We start from the raw sequence: 23,320 nt of genomic DNA on the forward strand, positions 1-23,320 counted from the left end.
ACCTAAATAATTAGTTTCTTCCTGCAAAAATTGACATTTCTTTAATTTCAATTTCAAATTATGTTGTCTTAATCTGTCAAATACTTGTTGAATATGATTGAAATGTTCTTCCAAAGTTTCAGAAAATATCAAAATATCGTCTATATAGGAGATAGCAAAATTTAGATCTTGTAAAACTATTTCCATTAGTTGACTAAATACAGTAGGACTATTTTGCAATCCAAATGGCATAACATTAAATTCGAAAAGTCCCTTATGACAAACAAATGCTGTTTTTGATTTATCTTCTTCCGCCATCTTAATCTGCCAGAATCCTGCCCTAAGGTCAATTAATGAATAAAACTTTGCAGCCCCTAAAAGTGTCAATATATCATCGATAACCGGAAGTGGATATCGGATTGCTAACGTAGAAGAGTTCAGGGACCTGAAATCTATGCAAAAGCGTGTAGTTTTATCTTTTTTATCAACTAATACAACTGGTGAGGAATAATTACTATTAGATCTTCTTATAATGTTTGCTTCTAACATGTCAGTTATTGCTTTATTGACTATTTCTCTTTTGTGTAATGGAGTTCGATAAGGTTTCAATTTAACCGGGGGATTATCCCCTGTATCGATTCTCATTTTCACAGTGTCAGTTTGACCTAATTCAGTATCCTTAAAAACAAAAACATCTCTATTATTATTCAACAGTTGTAACACCCTACCCCTATGAACATCAGGAACATTAAGATCAGTTTCAAAAACATTCTCAATTTCAGAGTGCTCTTGAGTAGATTCAAGTGAGACAACATTTTCTTCTAAAACTGGTGAAGCCCTTCCTATTGCTATGCCCCTTCTAAACTTATAAGTTCTATTCGTAGTATTAACTATAAGTACTGGCATTTGACGCTTTTCATTAATGTTTGCAACTGAATTAGCAACCATTAAACCTGGTTGATAACTCAAATGCCCCTTGGTAATTGGTGAAATTTCAAAAGATTTAGAACTTGAGAATGTATAATTTGTATTACCTTTTACATAACAAATATTACTAGTCTGAGGTTTGAAGACAGTGGTTTGAGCAAGTCTAACAATTGAAGCTATATGAATATCTTCTACTAATGGTACATAAGTTTTATTTATCCTTAAACATCCCAAATCAAAATAAACTCTAACACCAAATTTGACTAACCAGTCACGACCCAAAATTGCATTTCTGTTCATGTCAGATACTACATAAAAAGTATGATTCATTTTGTTTCCTTTCATGTTAAAGTCTAAATTTATACTTCCTAAAACATTTAAAGAAGCCCCGTTAACTCCTTGTAAATTGACTTTTTTTTTCTAATTTTGGTAATCCCTTAATTGAATTGTAAATCTTATTATGCAATAAAGATACTGAAGCTCCACTGTCAATTAAACTTCTAACTTTCATATGTGCAATTTTAATCAAACAAGAATTTGGATTTCCCGCTAAATTAATTTCAAATGTTTCTACTTGTTCATTTTCAATTTTGTTTTCTGATGCATTTTCAAATAATTTTTGTTCTTGATAAGTTTCAAAATTTCTATTTTGTATATTTGAATTTCGCGCTCTAACCTTTTTATTTCCGTTGAATTTTGAATTTCGCGCCATATTTCCTTTGTTTACTTCCGGTTTTGATTTGAAATTTCGCGCCATTTCTTCTTTATTTGTTTCCGGTTTTGATTTGAAATTTCGCGCCATTTTTTCTTTGTTTACTTCCGGTTTTGAATAACGATTGTTGAATCTTTTATAATAATTTTTATTCTCGTGATAGGTAGAATTGTTAGAACATGCATTGTTAAAGTCTGTTGATTTGTTATTTATTTTTTTTAACCATGATTCATATATATTATATACAGGTTTTGTATATCTATAATTAATTTTTCTCTCAAACCTCTTATTTCCCTTAATTCCCTTAAAAGTCTCCCTATTGGCTTCAGCATAAAGAGACCGTCTTAGTTTAAATTTTCCCTTGGTTTCCTAAATTGTTCATTTGATCTTGCCCTACAATTTCTTTCATAATGATCTGGTTTACCACAGTTCCAACAGAAGAATGTTCTTCTTTGTTGTCCTGTCGAGTCAGACTTGTTTTGTACAGAATTAAACCTTCTAGGATATGTATTTGCATTATTACCTATCGTGTTGTCATTAAAATTGTTTTGTACAGAATTAAACCTTCTAGGATATGTATTTGCATTATTACCTATCGTATTGTCATTAAAATTGCCTCGGGGTACATGTATTTCGGCACGCGAACTTACTGCGTTGACATGATATTTTTTATCTCTGCAATATTTTGCCTTATGGCCAAATCTGTTACAATTGCTACATTTCACACCTATTTCTCGGTAATGCGATATGTCCATTGGAGTTATATTACGCTCATTACCGTTATTATTTTTTTTTAAGTTTGAGTTTACTGCTTGAGTCAAAGTTTGTGGATTTTCACGCATTATTTTCATTCTCAAATAATCCTGATACAACCCATTTATGAAAAAGTTAACTAATTGAAGTTGAACTATTGGTTGATTGATATCTTGCCCTCTAAAAGCATCTGTTGCTAACGTTAAAATTCGTTCTCCAAATATGGGAACATTTTCGCCTATTTTTTGATTAACCTTGTTCAAAAGTTCAAATGCATATGATGCATCAGGAATATGCCCATAACGAAAATTCAATTGAGTTTTCAGATTATCCCAATTATTATTCACCTGATCAGTTTCTCTTAACCACCTAGCAATGAAATCGCTTACTGGACCTACAGATGTTTGATAACATATCATTTTACAATCATTCGGACCTAAATTTGTTATCATTGCGTATTTTTCTATAGATCGAATCCATTGAGAATATTTTTCTGAATTTGAACCGTCAAAGCCTTCAACTATCGAATTGACACCGTTTGCAGTTAATTTTTGAGTAAGACCTTGAACTTGTGTTGCTAAATTTTGAAAAACTAACCCTACATTAAATTCTTGTTCAGCCATTTTTCGAGAATATAATAATTAAGATTATCAAATAAAATATCACACGTACCTTAGTATTTTTTAGAATTCATCCTGGTCACGGCACCAAAAAGAGTTTATAACAAGATGGAATTTGTTATCGTTTATTAGCCTGCCTGAGCCGGTGTAATTCATACAATAAAATCCACAAGTATATATACAAAATATAAGGTGTCAAGGTTTCTATTAATTTGACCATTATAGTCTTAAATCAAAAGATACAGGGATGAATATCTATTAAGTTGTCTCTAATTGACATGTTTTGACATGCTTTGACCAACCTGGAGATTGATGGTCAAAGAATGCACGTATGTCCATTGTTTTAACTAATTGCTACATGTCACCATTTGGTCTGAATGTAAACATGTTATATATATATATAACCTAGAGGTCAATTGAACAACCTTTTACAAGGTCATGTTTTTCTTAATAGATATTCCCCTGAATTTTATTCAATTTAATAAAACATTTTTAAGAATATATAATCCTAAATATAAATATAAATATATATAATATATATTTATATATACATTTTAAGCCATCATATTGTCACAGTTGAGTCGTCATGTAGTAATCCTGTTGATTGAGGTGGTGGAATACTACTCTCATTTGATTGTTTGCACTTGATGTGGGTCAAACATAGTTTCATGTAATCAATATGTCCGTCCTATTTACTACTTGATGTATAAATTTGTCTCCATTTTCTATCAAATATTCCTCTCTGGGTGTTTGCTCTCAAATGTTTATACGGAATAGCATTTCTTTTATTTTATTTGTTTCCCTTTTTAGCTCACCTGGCCCAAAGGGCCAAGTGAGCTTTTCCCATCACTTGGCGTCCGTCGTCCGTCGTCCGTCGTCTGTCGTCCGTCGTCGTCCGGCGTCGTTAACTTTTACAAAAATCTTCTCCTCTGAAACTACTGGGCCAAATTACACCAAACTTGGCCAAAATCATCATTGGGGTATCTAGTTTAAAAAATGTGTCCGGTGACCCGGCCAACCATCCAAGATGGCCGCCATGGCTAAAAATAGAACATAGGGGTAAAATGCAGTTTTTGGCTTATAACTCAAAAACCAAAGCATTTAGAGCAAATCTGACAAGGGGTAAACTTGTGTAACAGGTCAAGATCTATCTGCCCTGAAATTTTCAGATAAATCGGATAACCTGTTGTTGGGTTGCTGCCCCAGAATTAGTAATTTTAAGGAAATTTTGCTGTTTTTGGTTATTATCTTGAATATTATTATAGATAGAGATAAACTGTAAACAGCAATAATGTTCAACAAAGTAATATTTACAAATAAGTCAACATGACCGAAATGGTCAGTTGACACCTTTAGGAGTTATTGCCCTTTATAGTCAATTTTTAACCATTTTTCGTAAATCTTAGTAATCTTTTACAAAAATCTTCTCCTCTGAAACTACTTGGCCAAATCAATCCAAACTTGGCCACAACCATATTTGGGGTATATAGTTTGAAAAATGTGTCCAGTGACCCAGCCATCCAATCAAGATGGCCGCCATGGCTAAAAATAGAACCTTGGGTAAAATGCAGTTTTTGGCTTATAACTCAAAAACCAAAGCATTTAGAGTAAATCTGACAGAGGTAAATTTGTTTATCAGGTCAAGATCTACCTGCCCTGAAATTTTCAGATGAATTGGACAACCCGGTTTTGGGTTGCTGCCCCAGAATAAGTAATTTTAATGAAATTTTGCTGTTTTTGGTTATTATCTTGAATATTATTATAGATAGAGATAAACTGTAAACAGCAATAATGTTCAGCAAAAAAAGATTTACAAATAAGTCAGCATGACCGAAATGGTCAGTTGACCCCTTTAGGAGTTATTGCCCTTAATAGTCAATTTTTAACCATTTTTCTTAAGTCTTAGTAATCTTTTACATCTTCTCCTCTGAAACTGCTTGGCCAAATTACACCAAACTTGGCCAAAATCATCATTTGGGGTATTTTGTTTAAAAAATGTGTCCGGTGACCCGGCCAACCATCCAAGATGGCCGCCATGGCTAAAAATAGAACATAGGGGTAAAATGCAGTTTTGGGCTTATAACTCAAAAACCAAAGCATTTAGAGCAAATCTGACAAGGGGTAAAATTGTGTAACAGGTCAAGATCTATCTGCCTTGAAATTTTCAGATAAATCCGATAACCTGTTGTTAGGTTGCTGCCCCTGAATTAGTAATTTTAAGGAAATTTTGCTGTTTTTGGTTATTATCTTGAATATTGTTATAGATAGAGATAACTTGTAAACAGCAATAATGTTCAGCTAAATAAGATCTAGAAATAAGTCAACATGACCAAAATCGTCAGTTGACCCCTTAAGGAGTTGTTGCCCATTTTATTCAATTTTTAACAATTTTCACTAATTTGGTAAATTTTTGTAAATTTTTACAAAATATTTTTCACTGTATCTAAAGGTCCAAGTTTATTATAAATAGAGAAAATTCTAAGTACCAAGAATGTTCAGTAAAGTAAGATCTACAAACACATCACTATCAGCAAAACACAATTTTGTCATGAATCCATCTGTGTCCTTTGTTTAATATGCACATAGACCAAGGTGAGCGACACAGGCTCTTTAGAGCCTCTAGTTTTAATATGCATGCACTCTTACTTCGTCCTATTAAACCTCTCACTTCGTTTGTGAATTGTTATACGTAGGGATCCATTCCTTTTTAAGCTGTCTTGGTTGGTATATTACTATGGACGTTATATTCTAGTGATGTTACAAGTATGTTGAATTTGTCATTTACACCTAAGATTACCCCCAGTTTTTGGTGGAGTTCGTGTTGCTTAGTCTTTAGTTTTCTATGTTGTGTCTTCTGTACTATTTGTTGTCTGTTTGTCTTTTTCTTCTTAGCCATGGAGTTGTCAGATTATTTTCAATCTATGAGTTCGACTGTCCCCCTGTATGTTATCTTTCGTCCCTCTTTTACAGAGGAATTGTTACTATAAAGTTATTTGCAGTGAATTGAATATTGTGTAGGTAGTCTTTCACATTTTGCAATATGTATTTAGCCATTTTGTAAGGCAAAGGGAAGATTTTTCTTTGCTTCTGTTGTAAAAGAGGAGTGAAAGGTACCAGAGAGATATTCAAACTTATATCTCGAAAATAAACACACAAAGCCATGGCTAAAAAGGAAACGGACCAATAGACAAACAATAGTACATAAAACACAACATAGAAAACTAAAGACTGAGTAACACGAACTCCACCAAAAAACTGGGGGTGCTCTCAGGTGCTCTGCAAGGGTGAGCATATCTTGCCCCGCATGTGAAACCCTTAGCGTTGCTCATGTTATTACAAACCCGGTATAATTCGGTTAGTGACATAGGTAAAAAGGTACGGGATTGTAGCTACGACATAATAACATAGCTGCTATCATCTGTGAAACGGATATTTCACATCGGTCAACCAACTCGTGATGACGTTTGTAGGACTTACGAAGGAATTACTTCAACTTCACCACTTGGAACTCTTAATAGGAAATCCAAGCCCTGGTATATCGTATCAACTGTGAGATGTATATTCCAGGCGCTGCTGTCGTGTTGAAATGTTGCTACATAGAAATAGAAAGTTCACAATTGGGAAGCTGAAATCCTCTCTTTTGTTGTAAGTTTTGTTTTCAACTGATCCTCGTTGTCAATTTCTAGATGTAAGTCATGATATGAGCATGCAGGTTAAACTGTATCTGTTGTATTCTTTATCTCAAGTCGATGGAATAGATTGGTTCAACACAGTCATCAAGTTTTGGATAATTTATTGAGAGAACACAATCTTTGTCGCAGAAAGTAAAGTTAATGGATACTCCTACCTTCTTTGCTCTCTTCCTTAGAAGTTCCTGTACGAAGTCAGTCTCGTATAAATAAAGGGAACAAGTCGGCAAGAGAGGGGCACAGTTTGTTCCCATACTGTTGTAGTTTAGCTGGATACTGCCACTTCAGTATTTACAATGTCGGGGGCAAGACAAGTCATGTCAACTACATGGGTGTTTGTAAAAAGTAGGTCTTAGGTGTTTCGTCACCTCGTAGGTTAATCAACAATATAGCCGGTTGAGTTAGCCCACGGACTTCAAACTATATAGGTATATAAATCTCATCCAGGTAGATTGAAATCTCTTTAAATCAGTTGGGGCCCACCGAGGCTGCTTAAGATGGCCCCGCTCTAGTCATGCGTCAGTGATTCTCTATACATGTACAATCAAACATTTTTTTCTCATAAAAGGGGGGGGGGCGTTATAATTAAAAGTCTAATTCCAAATCGAAAAAAAAGGTTTCGGTCGTTTTTCTAATTTTCCATTTGCAAAAAATGCCCCTGTGTTTAAGATGAAATCCATTTTTTTTTTAACTTTATGTGATCTCCTTGACTTTGTTTGCCATAAAGTACCTAACTTTACTTTACTAAACAATCAGCAAAAAATTATTCAAGTCAATTAGGTTCTTAGTGCTGTTGGGAAATTTATTCAAGTCAATATGAGTTAGATGCTTAGATGTATAAATTTCTCATATAAATATATTATATATATAAGAAACCAAGGGTTTTATTTTTTACAGTCCTAATTGTATCGTAATTGTGTATACATGTAAATTCTATGTTTCTATGCTAAGCCAAGGATTTGTATAGCTGAGACTATACAAATCCTTGGCTAAGCAATGTTCTTTTTCCTTATTCTTGTATTCGCTATATCCCCTTGTATATTTTAAGGGTAGATAAATTCATCTAAAACCAGGAAAGACAAGTTTAGAAGTGTTCAGTTTGTGGTTTAAAAAAATACCCAGTGTAACAAACGTTTTTTCAACTACCCTCTGACTGAGTCTCCATTCTTTAAACATAAAAAAGGACGGTATATTGATAATTTTATCTAATCTTGTTATGATCTAATATATATGTTATTATTGAATTTAGAAATAGCCTAACATGTATTTACTTTTCTTTTTTAGAAAAATACCGCCAAATCGCCTCCCTTATTTTGTTGAAAAACTGGTACTTAAACTCACATGCTATTCATCGTTCACTTTTCACGAGGAACCAGAAAAAGCTGGATGACCTGACAGGTGAAAGATCGAAAAGGTAAACAAAACCACGAACAGTTGAGTGAGGTTACAAGGATCAAGACTGGTGACATTTTACACAAGAAGTTGGATGCAGTTTTGATGGAACAGACAAAGAATAATATAGATCTAGTATGAAGTTGTGACAGAGTTGCATGATTGATTTTTTGGTTAAATCTTGATATTTTCTGATTTTATTCATATTGAATCGTTGATAGGATATGATAGATATTTCTTCACATAATTTTCCATTTAAAAAAAAAAAAACAGTCTGCTCATTGTGATCAGGTCTATTAACCTGGAATAGAGCTGACCTAGTCCAAATAATTATGACGTCTGGCAAGAGGAGGGTTAGGAGGGGTCCTGATCCCGAAATCCCGGGCTTAAAAACACGATATCCCGAAATCCCAGACTAAAAAACACAAAATCCCGAGGTCCCGAAATTCGAAAAATAGAATTCCCGGATCCCGAGAGGGTCAATCCCGAAATCCCAAGCTTAACAACACCCAATCCCGGGGTCCTGATAAAGGTCCTAGCTATCCCCCCTCTGGCAAGGCTATTTTAATTTTTTTCTGGGACGCCTTCCTAGAAAAAGCTATTTTTAATTTTTTTTAAGGAAGGCGTCCCAGAAAAAATTAAAATAGCCTTGCACGTCCCAGAAAAAAAATTAAAATAGCCTTGCCAGACGTCATAATTATTTCGACTAGAGCTGATCGACCTATTTTGTTGTTATTTAAATTACTATTTATATCAATTCTTAATAGTAATTCCCCAACAATATTAAAAATTGTTGTCAACTATTTGAATGAATGCTTGTTGGTGAGAAACTCATTATTAGATACTTGATTTCTGTATATGCTTCTCTTTTATTTTTATATATTTCTCTCATTATTATCGGATCCACTGTCACTCCTTCATTGTATATATGTTATAGTCCGAGATTACTCTGACGTCCAACGGCTGTTTTGTCAGACAAGCTGGGGCCGTGGGACCCCAGCTTTTCTGGCAAAACAGCCGTTGGACGTCAGAGTAATCTCGGACTAATATGTTGTTGTAGTTTGTCTTTAATTTGTTGCCATAACCATTTATTGTCAATGCATTAGTGCTAATAAAGTCATCTTATCTTATCTTATCTTTAAATCTCCCAAAGTTTATTAAAAAACAGTATTAAATTACACAGAATAAATATCGTATTCTTTTTTGGGTTACTTCCCTTAGACCTTTCTTATAGATAAATAAGGGACTGGTAAATTTTTCTTTCATTTTGGGTCTCGGAGGAATTTAAATGTCTAAATTTCTCATATTTTTCTTAAATCTCCATCCTGAAAAAAGATCCCCCCCCCTTTTCTCCATCAACACTTCCCAATACTTTTGTTCTTTACAACATTTACAAAATATAAACAAAGTGCATAAGTAGTCGAAATTTAGCTGCCGATGGGGAAGTTGATTGTGACTAAAGGGATATATGCATGTATATGTTTGATATTGTCTCATTGACATGTACATGTATCACACCTTCATTCATTTCCTTCAGTATTTTTAACTTCAGATGTTACTAAATTAAGTTCAGATCAAAATACTTTTCTTGAGAACATGTTGAAGTGTTGAAAAAAATGAATTTTATTTGAACGAGCGAGACAATATTATTTTATGTCTTTCATGCCAAAATTTATATTATTGTAAGGGAAAGCGTTTGGTATAAGGGGCCTGACTACATATCTCGAGGTCATATAGAAAAATATTCATTTTAGGGCATTTTGAAAAGCCATATACATGATATACATTTGTATACATGTATCATCTGATGGTGACCATTGAAATAAATGCTCAGTCATCATGGTCATGAGTTATATGATTAAATCATGTGACACAGTGTGGAAATAATATTATGTTTTTATTATATGCAGAGGGGCAAAATATTAATAAAATCTTATCATCAAATTTAAATCATATGCTGTCAACCATGCTATATGGCTATAGAGGGAAAACCTGTGTTTGAAATTCCTGTTAGTTTCTGTCATTCATATACAACATTAAAAAATATGAGAATTTAAATCCTAACATCCATATAATATTATTGAATAAATCAATAATAGTAGATTTCTTGAAAATTAACTGAAGACACAAAACATTTAAGATGTCCATGATACAAACAGAAAGTCATTTCTTGTAAAGCATGTATATAACCAGAACAATACCGTGGTGTTCAGTGAACACTGTTCACATGATATTTTCCAGCTCTAGATAAGAATATCAGACCCACCAATTAGGAATTACCCTGAACACATATTTGTTTCAAACAAACTAGAAATGTGAAAATACTATGTATTGTTAAATACAACAGTTGAATATTTTGCTTTTTTTTTAGGTGGATTAGAATTATGCTTTGGACTGTAATTGCTGGTGGTGGTGGCATCATTCTCCTGTGGCAGTTTATCAAGCCACAACCAAAACCAATAGATGGTGTTTACAGACAACCAGGTAATAATTACCTTAGGGAAAGATACTTCTGTACTGACAATACTAAAGTTAACCAATTATCAACAAAAAAAAAGGATTTCAAGATGGCTGTTTGGTTTGAGAATCTTCTGTTTGGGTTTGTCTTGCTGGTGTGTACTTTACAAATGGGACACATTTCCTTTTTCTCATTTCATTTGCCCTTTCCTCTTTTATCTTAAAAGACTTTTTGTCTCTTAGTCTACACTGTCTGTGAATGAAATCAACATATTTGTTTGCTCATGAATATCAGGAAAAACTTGTGTTTGTTCATTTAATACACAGGCCTAGAATAAATTCATTTTCAAGTTCATCTTGCGATGAAATTGTGGACAAATTACAATACATATATGAAGACCATTTTTGTAGCTTCATTTACATTAAGGGCATACGATACAGTTACAGGGGAGGTAATGACGTTGCTAATGTAAATTGTTATTTTCGCGACGTTTAATGGTGACTTATCATGCTTATCGGGAAAAGATGCAGTTTTCGGCTGATTTTTATTATCCAAACTGATTTAACTTGAAAATGAGTTCATGGACCCCTCTTTTTAAAATGACGCGTGGTTTAATCACGTAAGAAGATTATGTGTACCAATTTTCATGAAACGTAAATGAAGAAATTTTTTTAATTTGATTAATATACTGTACAGCAATAAATGACGGGTTTTTCCTACATTCATGAACATTTGACAAATTTGAGTTATTTGTAAAAATAAAATGTACAAATTTATGCAATATTGATATAACACATACATTACAAATAATTTAACAAAAAACAGATCGTTTTTATCTTTTAAAACAAAAAAGTTATGTATTTCTATCGAAAGAAAAAATACGCCCACAAATACCGTATGTATTTTGAGGAAATATCTGAAATTTGAACCTTAATTTACTCAAAAAGTAGCACATGAAGGTATATTTTTTTATTACATATTTGATTTAATCAGGTAAAAAATAGCCTACATGCAAATTTTCACAAAAATTTAAATACAAGATCTCAACTGTAGCGTATGCCCTTAACCCTTTCCTCCATGGATTTTTTTTTACGTACTAGATTCGCATAGGATTTTTTCAATAAAAAAAAATCATCAGGTTTAAAGTATTGATGCATTGTGAAAACAAATATTTCATCAATGAAATTCAATTCAGATATTCTCATGGATATCCTTTTCATATTGGATACAATTTTTTCTAAGTCTGATCCAGACATTTAGTAGTCAGAGCATTTCAACTGAGGTACTACACAGGCGTCACAAGGTGTCATTATGAAGTAAAGGGTGTGGCGTCAAAAGGCGTCATTATTGTGTTCAATGTTTTTTTTGTTCATTTACTGGTGCTGTTGTAGAGATTGATCCTTATTAAACATTTAAAACATATCCACTAATATGTATGTATTCTTTCCCTATGTCATATACCAAGAACCTTAATTATACATTTCATAGATTAGATTTATATAGCTATGGTTTATTTTCAGGGAAATGGTATCATGTGAAAAAGTTTATATGTAAGCTGCTTTTAAAACGAAATCAACAGAAGAACAAGAAAAAGAAAGCAGTGGATGTGGAGAGTTACAGTAGTCGTGGTTACGGAATGGGAATAAATGATATTCATGTGTTAGAAAAAGTTCAGAATTTAGAAAAAGATCCATATGTAAGATATTTTTAAAAAGCTCAGGATTTTGATATACAAATATGTATGTTCAGTTGTATACCATAAATGTATAATTATTGTATTGAAAATACTACAATGTTGTATATGAAGTGCTAAGTAAAATAACCCAAAATTACTTAATTTCTGTACAGAAGTTATTTTTTATTTTGGAATAGGTATGATTAACCTAATTGGCAGGTATGGATCATTAAGCCATAACAGTCATGGCCATGCAAACCAAATTTTTATACCCCTGCTTTGAAAAAAAGGGGGGTATACTGTTTTACCTCTGTCTGTCCTTCCGTCAGTCTGTCCGTCCCATGAATATTTTCGTCGCATTTATCTCAGGAACTACTTGACAAGGATTTCTAAAATTTGGTTTCAGGGTTTATATAAGTCAGTTATACCGTGTGATGCGTTTTCAGATTCATCACTCGACAACTTCCTGTTTACCGAACACTTGTATCATTTTACACATAATAGCCAAGTTGAAAATTTTCGTCGCATTTTTCTCAGTAACTACTTGACAAGGAATTCTGAAATTTGATGTAAGGGTTTATATAAGTCAGTTATACCGTGTAATGCTTTTTCAGATTCATCACATGACAACTTCCTGTTTACCGAACACTTGTATCATTTTACACATAATAACCAAGTTGAAAATTTCGCATTTTTCTCGGGAACTACTTGACAAGGAATTCTGAAATTTGGTTTCAGGGTTTATATAAGTCAGTTATACTATGTGATGCGTTTTCAGATTTATCACTCGACAACTTCCTGTTTACCGAAATATTTCAGCGGGGGTATCATCAGTGAGCAGTAGCTCACAGTTTTACTTGTTTATTAATGAAACTATTAAAAATCATTTGTTGACAGAAAATTTCTTGAATTTGGTACCTGATAAATAATTAGAAACCCACAGTATTTATTGGTACTACAGTACAAGAAAGGAAATATAAATCAACCATTGCCTTGATACTACCATCCAAGTTATGTTAACAGTTGTATTATGCATTGATTTTAAAACTTGCAGAATATGAAATAGATAAGTGTTTTATAGGCAATAGATGCTGTTTACTATGGAGGCTTCAGTAAAGAAGGAACAAGATTAGCATTACGTATGGGTAGGAGACATAATCGTCAGTCCGAGGTTTGGTTAGTTATGGAGATTCCTGGGATAGGTCGGCTGCAGCATCCTTTACATCCTGACACCCTGGTCAGTAATGTCAGTAACAATGAATATACAGCTGGTGGGATCAACATAGAAATCATTGAACCAATGAAGAAATGGAAAATATCTTATAATGGTCAACTAAGGTATACACAATTTGTAATGGGCAGTTTGTCTCCCATACACCGTAAAATGTCCTTTGTAAGCATGTTTAGAACAAACAATTTACTGTTTATCCCATTGCCGTGACTGAAATATTAATAGGTGATAAGGCTACAGAATTGAAACCTGTGTTTTTATAAAATTTATATAAAATAAAAGCAAGTGATTAGCACATTTTAGCAGGAATTGCTTCTGGTCTTCATGCAAAATGTAAAGGAACCCTGCATTCATTTTGTATATTAAAAAAAACCGACATCCAATTTCTTATTGTAAATTTGATTGCCACCTTGACTGGTGGTTTCAACTAAAATCTCAAGATTAATTAAAAATAACATGTTTATAAAATTCAAATTATAGTTGTTTACATTTCCCTAGATTCATCATAATTTTTACATGGTATTTGTTATTTGAAATCAAAACTATTTAAAAAGTTGTACATCTGACAGACAAAATAACATTTATTCCATATATTTTAGGTTTGATGGTACAGAAAGATTAGTTCATGTACAGATGTCACTAATGTAAGTAATTTCTTGAGTGACAACATGTTTTATAACTTTTACGAAATACGAAAATACGAAATATTTTATTAAAAAAAGCTCAATTATGAACATAATCATTAATAGCATAGATACAACAAAGAATAACATTTAAACAATCTTAACTAAAATTAATATTATGACAACACGTATAGAAAACAAACTAGCAGAAATCAAGATATTTATATAGTCCACACAATTTCTCTATACATTACAAACAGGGTCCAATATCTTTTATCCCTTAATGTTAGCTTGATTCTAAAACTGTTTTCTTATTATTGTGCAGTCAATGATAATAAATAATTAAATGTTTGCCATTAAATGTTTTTATTTCAACATGAATAATTTGAGAATGGTAATGACTAAAAGTCCTTAGAGTTGATAAATTGTTGGTTAATAATATTTCATCACTCTTTCTGTCCAACAATTTAATTCACCAAAAATTGCTCATTAAGAAAGTTTCTAAAAATAGTGATTTAAAAGTTTTAATGAAAATTTCATCTTAACCATACAGGGAATTAATTACATCTATACTGAAGGGGGTTTTATTCGCAGTCACAAATATGCATAATTGCAAGCTTTTTGAAACAGATATACACAAAACAAATGCCAGCATGCAATGTAAGTAGTAAAGTCAAGAGATTATGTTATTCCCCAAATTACTTTTTAGATGGCAAACAGTGACTGATCCCTTCAGTTTTGATACAGATATGAACCAGTCAGCTTTAGCCGATGCTGTCTCCAGGGAATTATGGACCAAACAGTTCTGGGATGCTTTAAGAAGGTGTGCTGTACTGTTTAAAGAAGTTGTCAAATTTATAATTTCTTTTTGTAAATAGGAACTGCATAAGTGTTATTGAAATCACAAGTCCAGTTGAATATAAAACTTGACTAACTGAAAATTATGGTTCAATGAAGAGAACAGGGAACATAAAAACTTAGTTTTAGCTTTTAAGCATATCAAAAATTAAATTGCCCAAAATAGAATTAGTTATGGTAGAATTATTGATGTTGTCAGATATTTACTAGTATCTTATTTTCTTCCTATGCATTAACTATTTGACACTGGACATAAAGCAAACAATATTGTATCTTATTTACTTCAGTAAACATCAGACACATTATGAACTGTGGGGAGAGCTGCATGGTAAAGTGAAGGTTGATGGATTTGATGAGAAATTTGTCACATTAAAAACAATCAGGGATCATTCATTTGGTAAATTGAATTAAACAAATACAATGTTGTGCAATGGGCAATACTTAAATTAAATAAAGCAAGAGAGTTAAGGGATGTCTACCTTCCCAAAAGTGATTGTCACATCTATTTCATTTGTTCTAGAATTACCACAATACAGATATATAAGACCAAGAGGATATGTATTTTGACAAGACTTTATTCATTTATGATTTGACATGCAAATCTCTAGCTGATCTATCATCAGTTTTATCAACTTAGTTGAAATGATTTTTTTCTGCTTACAATCATATAAATGAATTTTACCATTTTATTTATATTTATTGTATACATTTGTTAGGATGTACCATTTATTTTGGCTTTATTCAAGAATTCTTAACAGAGATATAAATATATGCTAGTTTCTTAACAAATGTATACTGTTTCCAGGCATAAGAGATTGGAGAACGTTTTACAGATATTCCATCCATTTCATATATCTTGAGGTTAGTTTTATGGTTATTTTAGACCCTACCACACATTTGGATTTGGCAAAAATATTTCACCATGGTCATAATTCTCTGGAGGGATTATGTTATATTTAAAATAAGATAAGGAGATGTGGTATAAAAAACAATTAAACAACTTTCAAACAAAGTCCAAATGACTTTGATGTCGGTATATATATGTCACTGAACATGTACAAGCTGCACCAATGAGCAAAACCCATACGTTATTATATAGTCAGCTATAAAAGGCCCTAACATGACAAAATTTGAAATAAATCTAAAACGACAACAACTAACAACAATAACTGAATTGCATGCATTTTTACTTGAGTTAGACACATTTGGAAAGTGGTTGGGTTACACATATCATGTTTGTGCGGCTCAACCCTTTCATAACCTGGGACAGTGGTGTAACAGTATATTGCAAGAACATACTGTAAAATCAGCTACAAATGGCTTGACTCATCATATTTCCTTAAAGCATAAAAGCAAGTAACATATAAAATACAAAAGGCACAAAGTACTGATCTATTAGTACTAGCTAATCACAACAAGTAGATAAATCATCCTTTCTCAGACATATGTGTCAATTCAGCCTTTTATAGTTCTACATTGCAATCATTGCATATACAAAAAACTATAATAAAAAATTTCCTGGCAGTCATCTACGATATTGTTGTCTTTGTGAAGCATTATTTACAACAAATTAGTTCAATTTTGATTGGATTAAATAACATGCACCACTTGATAGAAAATCACTGCCTTTGATGGGTAATTATAACATTCATTTCATGAACTAAGCTATTTAAAAAAAAAAACCCATTATGACGCAAATCCAGTATTGAAAATATATATAGTTAATGTTGAATTCACCAATGAAATTCTATTGTTGATAAAATTAAAAGAAAGGTAAAAAGAATGTCTAATAAATTTCAAAATAATGATAAAACAGAATTTAATTTCTTTGTCAGAATGGTACAATGATACAGGTTGGAGTTGTCAGTCAACCAGCAGCTTTATCACAGTATGTATGCCAATAACAAGTTATCATTCAAATTCGAAGAAGTTTTTTCAGTACACACTGGTTCTCCGTTAAAGCGCCCAACGTCAGAAAAAAAATGATAAAATATAAATTTCATCAAAACTTGTTTATAAAGAACATGGAACATCCTCATAGTGTATTCTACCCACCCTATAAATTTCAGCATGTAATATTTTACCTTTAATTTGTAATGATCGAGACAGTTTAGATGAAAGAAAATAAAAAAAGATATATTTAACGTCATTTTATTGTCGAGCCTGCAACTTTTGTTGCAGAAAGCTCGACATAGGGATAGTGATCCGGCGGCTACGGCGGCAGCGGCGGCGGCGGTGTTAGCTAACTTCTTAAAAGCTTTATATTTTAGAAGGTGGAAGACCTGGATGCTTCATACTTTGTATATAGATGCCTCATGTTACGAAGTTTCTGTCAGTCTCATGTCCAATGTCCTTGACCTCATTTTCATGGTTCAGTGACCACTTGAAAAAAAAGTTCAAATTTTTTGTAATGTTGAATTCTCTCTTATTATAAGTAATAGGATAACTATATTTCATATGTGCGTACCTTGCAAGGTCCTCATGTCTGTCAGACAGTTTTCACTTGACCTTGACCTCATTTCATGGATCAGTGAACAAGGTTAAGTTTTGGTGGTCAAGTCCATATCTCAGATACTATAAGCAATAGGGCTAGTATATTCGGTGTATGGAAGGACTGTAAGGTGTACATGTCCAACTGGCAGGTGTCATCTGACCTTGACCTCATTTTCATGGTTCAGTGGTTAAAGTTAAATTTTTGTGTTTTGGTCTGTTTTTCTTATACTATATGCAATAGGTCTACTATATTTGTTGTATGGAATGATTGTAAGGTGTACATGTCTAGCGGGCAGATGTCATGTGACCTTGACCTCATTTTCATGGTTCAGTGGTCAATGTTTAGTTTTTGAGTTTTGGTCTTTTTATCTAATACTCTATGCTATAGGTCAACTATATTTGGTGTATGGAAATATTTTATGATCTTTATGTCAGTCGTGCAGGTTTTATTTGTCCGTGACCTCATTTTCACGGTTCATTGCACAGTGTTAAGTTTTTGTGTTTTGGACTATTTTTCTTAAACTATTAGTAATAGGTCAACTATATATGTTGTATAGAAGCATTGTTAGCTGTACATGTCTGTCTGGCATGGTTCATCTGACCTTGACCTCATTTTCAAGATTCATTGGTCTTTGTTTAGTTATCTTGGTTAATGTTAAGTTTATGTGACAGTTGTTATAATGCTTAACTTTATACTTAAGACTATCATGACTATCAACATAATATCAATGATTAGTATAAAAGGCGAGACATTTCAGGGTGTGCACTCTTGTTTGCTTTGACGTCGTGATTTTCAATACCAAAATGCTTAACAATTTTTTTTTTTATTATTTCACGTAAACTTTTATTTCTTGTTTCTCGTTTTCCTTGTTAGTTTAAATTAAGCATAATATTCAGTCATATCTGCATTATTATATAAGTCTGTTTTATCTCTTCAACACAAATTAAGGTGATAAATCTGCCTTTATGCTTTTTCCATGTGAACTAGTATGCTAATTAATCCAGTCAGGATGTCAGACCTGTACAAAGCAGGATCAATATTGATATCGTATTAACATGCTTTCAACCCAAATATGTATGTAATTCGCCAATGAATCCTCCTCCTTTTCATCATGATCTTATTTACCAATCTGTGTTACCATGACTTATCACTGATGTGGTCATACTTATACTGTAAACAAATATATAACTTTTAAACTGTTTCAATTTCAAAATTCACAAAAATGGCTTATAACGCTTGAATCCCTTGCTTTGGTCTGGTACTGTTTTGAAAATTTCTTTCGAAGCCGAAACTCAACTCTTGTATCTTTGATGCGTTCAATGTGTCGGAAATTTGAAAAAAATAAGGAGACCAATGGGAGTATGTCCTTAAAATTGAACACTCTAATATATAACAATAAGAAGATATGGTATGATTGCAAATGAGACAACTCCAGTATACATTTAACAAATCAAGATAGTCGGTATTATAGACTTAATTCGTTACATAGTGTGTTAGTGACCTAATACGATATATACAGGGTCAGTAAATTCCATATGAGGTTTTATTTTGGCTCAAACTCCATTATGGAATTTACTGACCCCGTATATATCGTATTACATGTAGGTCACTACATCACTATGTAACTGACAATATCTGACCAAAGTTTAAACGAATCACTTATTTGATTATGTTTACAGTTTTTTTAATACTGCAATTTACAAATATAGGATATAAGATTTATTGATATAGGTTGTCTGAACGCACAGTGGCAAATATTTCATGTAGATTTGTGACCGGGAGAAGATCATTTAAAAAAATAATAAGATCTTGCATGCGTTGTCGGTGATAAATAATTGAAAAGGTTCAATATAAATATACAAAAAAACAACGATGAGAGAGAAACGACAAAAAATAATCCAGCAAAATATGAAATTTAATTTTAAGACAACCATAAACGACCAAATAAACAGCTTCTCCTAGTAGATCCTCTTATGCTAGTAGAATTATGCATGCTATTCCGCTTGAATATCAGATAGTTATTTGAAATAATTCAAGATATATGAGATGGTTTACAAATAAAAAAATAAAGACAACATCCCCTCACGAGGACATGGTTATGAGAAAAAGATTGATACTAGATTACGCTTAGGGCTTAGTGCTCTTAATGACCACTTGTATAAATATAATCTAACATTAAATAGGTTTTGCGATTTCTGCCCAGGTAACTGCATTGAAAACACGGAGCACTATTTAATTCATTGCGCCCGTTACACGAACTATCGGATTACTCTTCTACTTGGAATTAAGAATCTGCTTTGTCCAGATATAAATATAGCAATGTTGCGGGATCTATGTCCCAACTATCTGAGCAAACTATTAATAGAAGGTAGTGATGATTTGTCTGATGATACTAATTTAGAGATGTTTGAGTGTGTGTTTCGATTTATTAAATCTTCAAACAGATTTTCTCGATAGCTTAAAAACTTTTTTTGACCTGATTGTGCTCAAAATTGTCTTTCCATAATCACTATTTTATATTACTGAATCATACATGTTTGTTAATTCGTGTGCATGTGAGTAAGAATGAGCGAGTGATTGGATGGGTGTGTAGTATTTGTATGTCTTGTCCTGTACATATTGTCTTGTCTTGTGCTTAACATGTTTGTATTCAAAACTTTGATAATTGTGAATCTGTATATATCTATGTTGAGGAGATCCACGCGTAGCCTCTGGCTGTTGGCAATCCTCTTTAAATAAATAAAGAATTAAAAATCCCCTCCCCCACCCCCACCCCTAAAAAAAAGAATAAAGAAAAAAGGCAATCAAGTTAAGAATAGAAAATAACATTATTTGGTTGAAAGGTAAAGAAAAATGAAAATTGAAAAAAGGTAAAATAAAAAATAAAAGGGATAAATGATTTGAAGAATAATGAAACTTTGCGTCTTCTGCATATTAATAATTATTATTGACAATTTTCTAGTAGATCATTCCGGATGAAATGTTTAACTTTCAAATTGGTAGTAAACGCAACTGTTCAAATGAAATTACGATGCATATTTCATACATTCATAAGCATCGGTGTTTTTCGCTAAACTCCCGATCTTGCATGAGTTAACCTATCATTTCGTCTCCTATTGCAGGCAAATTTAACCTTTCATCCTCCTCCTGCATTGTGTCAACAATTATTTTTATAGTTTTACACACTTTGAAAAAATAGTTTGTGACAGATGTCAGACCACGATAAGCATAAGCAACAAAAAGATCTGCAATAGTTGGTGAAAAAAAAGATATAAATTTCATGCGTCCGAAGCGTCTTTTAAAAATTTATCTTCATCATTTACGTCGGCGACGAGTATTTCAAATATAAGGATGTCAAAGAAATGAATGAGTTGATGAGCTATATTACGAAAAGGACTGTGACAAAAATAGTCGATCGTAACATTGATTGATTGAGGTGAAACCTTAGGTATCTTTATAATTCTAAAACATATTAATGGACAATTGATTGGAATTGTAAGGGTTTGCAAAATCAAAACATTGTCATAATTCTTGCGTCCTCAGTTTCATACTGATGCTTGAGGACGGTTGACATTGTCTTCGATTTTTTGGGGGTATAATATTTTTTTTAGTACCAAAAAATCTTAGATAAATTTTAATATTCTCCCGAAACAATTGATTGATAAGCACTGTTTCTTTCTATATTGTGTTAAGTAATCAAGGATAAAATCTATTTTTGATGATCAAATTTTTATTCTCTCCGATTTCAGATATCTTTCATGTCGGTTAACTACCGGTACTGTCTCTGAACGTTCAGCTCCACATTACTAGTACCTCAGATCACAAGGAAAATATGATCAAATATATCTCATGTCATCTTTACTTTTGTATATTATCTAAGCTTTCCAACTTATTTTGAAAAAAAATGAAATACTTGGTGTTTTTTTTCCCTCCAAGTTTGATTTTAATTCTAATTGATACATGATACATTTAAGCAGTACAGCGACAGAATAAAAAGGGGTTTACATGGAGTAGTGTCGTCATACGTGTGTTATTGATACAGGCAAGACAATATATCTTGTCAAAATCTTATCGTACTATACAGAAGTTTTTAAATGCAGGAACTGAACATAAGAACTTTACAGAAAAGTTCATATATTTCTCACTGACTAGAGCGAAAAATGGCTAAAGAATTACAGAGTTCAGAAATGTAGATTCCCTCACCTAAAACAGACCGTAATATATATGTAGGACTCTAAAGTACGATGGGGACGCTAAAGTACGATGGTCATGCTACAGTGCGATGGTCTGCGCTAAAGTGCGATGCCTCTATACGCTAAAGTGCGATTGTCCGCGAAAGTATAGGCGTAATAAACGTACTATGGATTATGACGTGAACAGTCGTTTATACAAACACAAAAATGAACATGCTGTAAGAAAATTGTAGAATATTTGATTTTAAACAACTTAAAGTGCATAAGTATCCTTTATCTTGTTTCTATTGGAAGCTAACGGCTACATTAAAATCATTGTTTATGTTGCAGTTTACTTGCGGTCCCTGTTAAAATGCTATCGATTTTATTGAAAAGTAAAGTCGGTGAAATAAAGGTACATTTTTTCATGCGTAAATCATATATTGTCTGCTAAAACATTAGTTTGTACATTTTATTTGTGCTCACTGCGAAAAAGGAGTGAGAAAGCTCGGTAATCAAATATTTTTAAACAAATTAATGTAACACAATAAACGAATTTCGAATTTGTAATTTACAATGACGACTTTCAGGGTGGATGTTCACATTAGTGATAGACTGTGTGAACGGCAAGGCACGCTAAGTATCAAAATAATTTAAAAAAAAAATCATATACAGGATATATAGATTTTTGTCCCACTTAAATTAACATTTTAGCAATAACTACGTGGTCGTTCTTCTTGATTTAAAAACAATCACTTCAGCCTACCGGTAATTATAAAGTCTATCACATATGTTATAAAACCTAAGCGTACTAGCTTTTGCAAAAAGATTATTTATTAACATCCGTGTTGCTTAAAGTTTTAAGCCCTTTAACATTAATTACCTTTTTGATCCATTAAACTTTAGCGTGATATTTAATCGTTCTTTAGCAAACAAACAATCATTGCACTTTAGCGTGATACACAATCGTACTTTAGCGTAGACCATCGCACTTTAGCGTGACCATCGCACTTTAGAGTACCATCGCACTTTAGAGTCCTACATATATATACAGTGTATCATTGTAACGGGTAGTTTTGTTTAATCTATTTCACTGTGTTTATTTTCGAAAAGAATGTTGTACAAGGTTTTGTTATTAATATATATAATGCCCTTTAGGCCGACGTCGTAATTTCATTTTAATAATGAAAGAAAGTACACTACAGCTCAGGTGGATTTTGCTTTGTCCACCCGTTCACAGTGGGAGTGGGCGCTGGGTGGTCAAACTTTCTAGCTTGCCCCCTCTGCCCACCCATAGGAGTGGCCATGCAATTTCTTTTGTTTAATCAAAAGACTGGCAAGTACAGTCAATTGAAAAAAGCAGATAATATGAAAAAGAAGATGTGGTATTATTGCCAATGAGACAGCTGACCAAAATGACACAGACATTAACAACTATAGGTCACCGTACGGCCTTCAACAATAAGCACAGCTATAAAAGGCCCTGATGAAATATTTGTAATCACTATTTTTACAAAAATGAGATTATAGCTAGGGTAGGCTGCCCACGGTGGGCCGGTGGAAAAAGCAAAATCCGACCGGGCTGTGGTGTAATTAAAAGCTTCCCTCCTTGTTCAATACGAAAACATTCATAAGAAAGAGCAATTTGTATGGCTACTTGCAGTTGTTAAATCTTGTTGAATTCGATATCAAATTTATATTATTAATAGAAGTTTCATATCTTGAATATTGATAACG

The 23,320-nt window shown here is 32.6% G+C and overlaps 1 protein-coding gene across 4 annotated transcripts in view; it reads left to right on the plus strand.

Moving 5' to 3' along the window:
• The first annotated feature begins 8,018 nt into the window (after positions 1 to 8,018).
• LOC139513530 (rifampicin phosphotransferase-like) overlaps positions 8,019 to 23,320 on the plus strand; it is a 58,232-nt gene continuing 42,930 nt past the window's right edge. For 2 of the 4 annotated variants that reach the window (XR_011662457.1, XM_071302131.1), the window contains exons 1-9: positions 8,019 to 8,094; positions 10,444 to 10,556; positions 12,051 to 12,226; positions 13,287 to 13,543; positions 14,036 to 14,080; positions 14,769 to 14,882; positions 15,205 to 15,314; positions 15,723 to 15,778; positions 16,753 to 16,805. Coding sequence is in view for 2 of the 4 variants with exons in the window: in XM_071302131.1 (XP_071158232.1) it covers positions 10,457 to 10,556; positions 12,051 to 12,226; positions 13,287 to 13,543; positions 14,036 to 14,080; positions 14,769 to 14,882; positions 15,205 to 15,314; positions 15,723 to 15,778; positions 16,753 to 16,805 (911 nt within the window). In the remaining 2 variants the exon portion in view is untranslated. Of the gene's footprint in view, positions 8,208 to 10,443; positions 10,557 to 12,050; positions 12,227 to 13,286; positions 13,544 to 14,035; positions 14,081 to 14,768; positions 14,883 to 15,204; positions 15,315 to 15,722; positions 15,779 to 16,752; positions 16,806 to 23,320 lie in introns of all 4 variants that reach the window. The other 2 variants (XR_011662458.1, XM_071302130.1) reach the window with 1 other exon arrangement.

This window comes from Mytilus edulis, chromosome 2, assembly GCF_963676685.1.
Source record: "Mytilus edulis chromosome 2, xbMytEdul2.2, whole genome shotgun sequence".
NCBI lineage: Eukaryota > Metazoa > Mollusca > Bivalvia > Mytilida > Mytilidae > Mytilus > Mytilus edulis.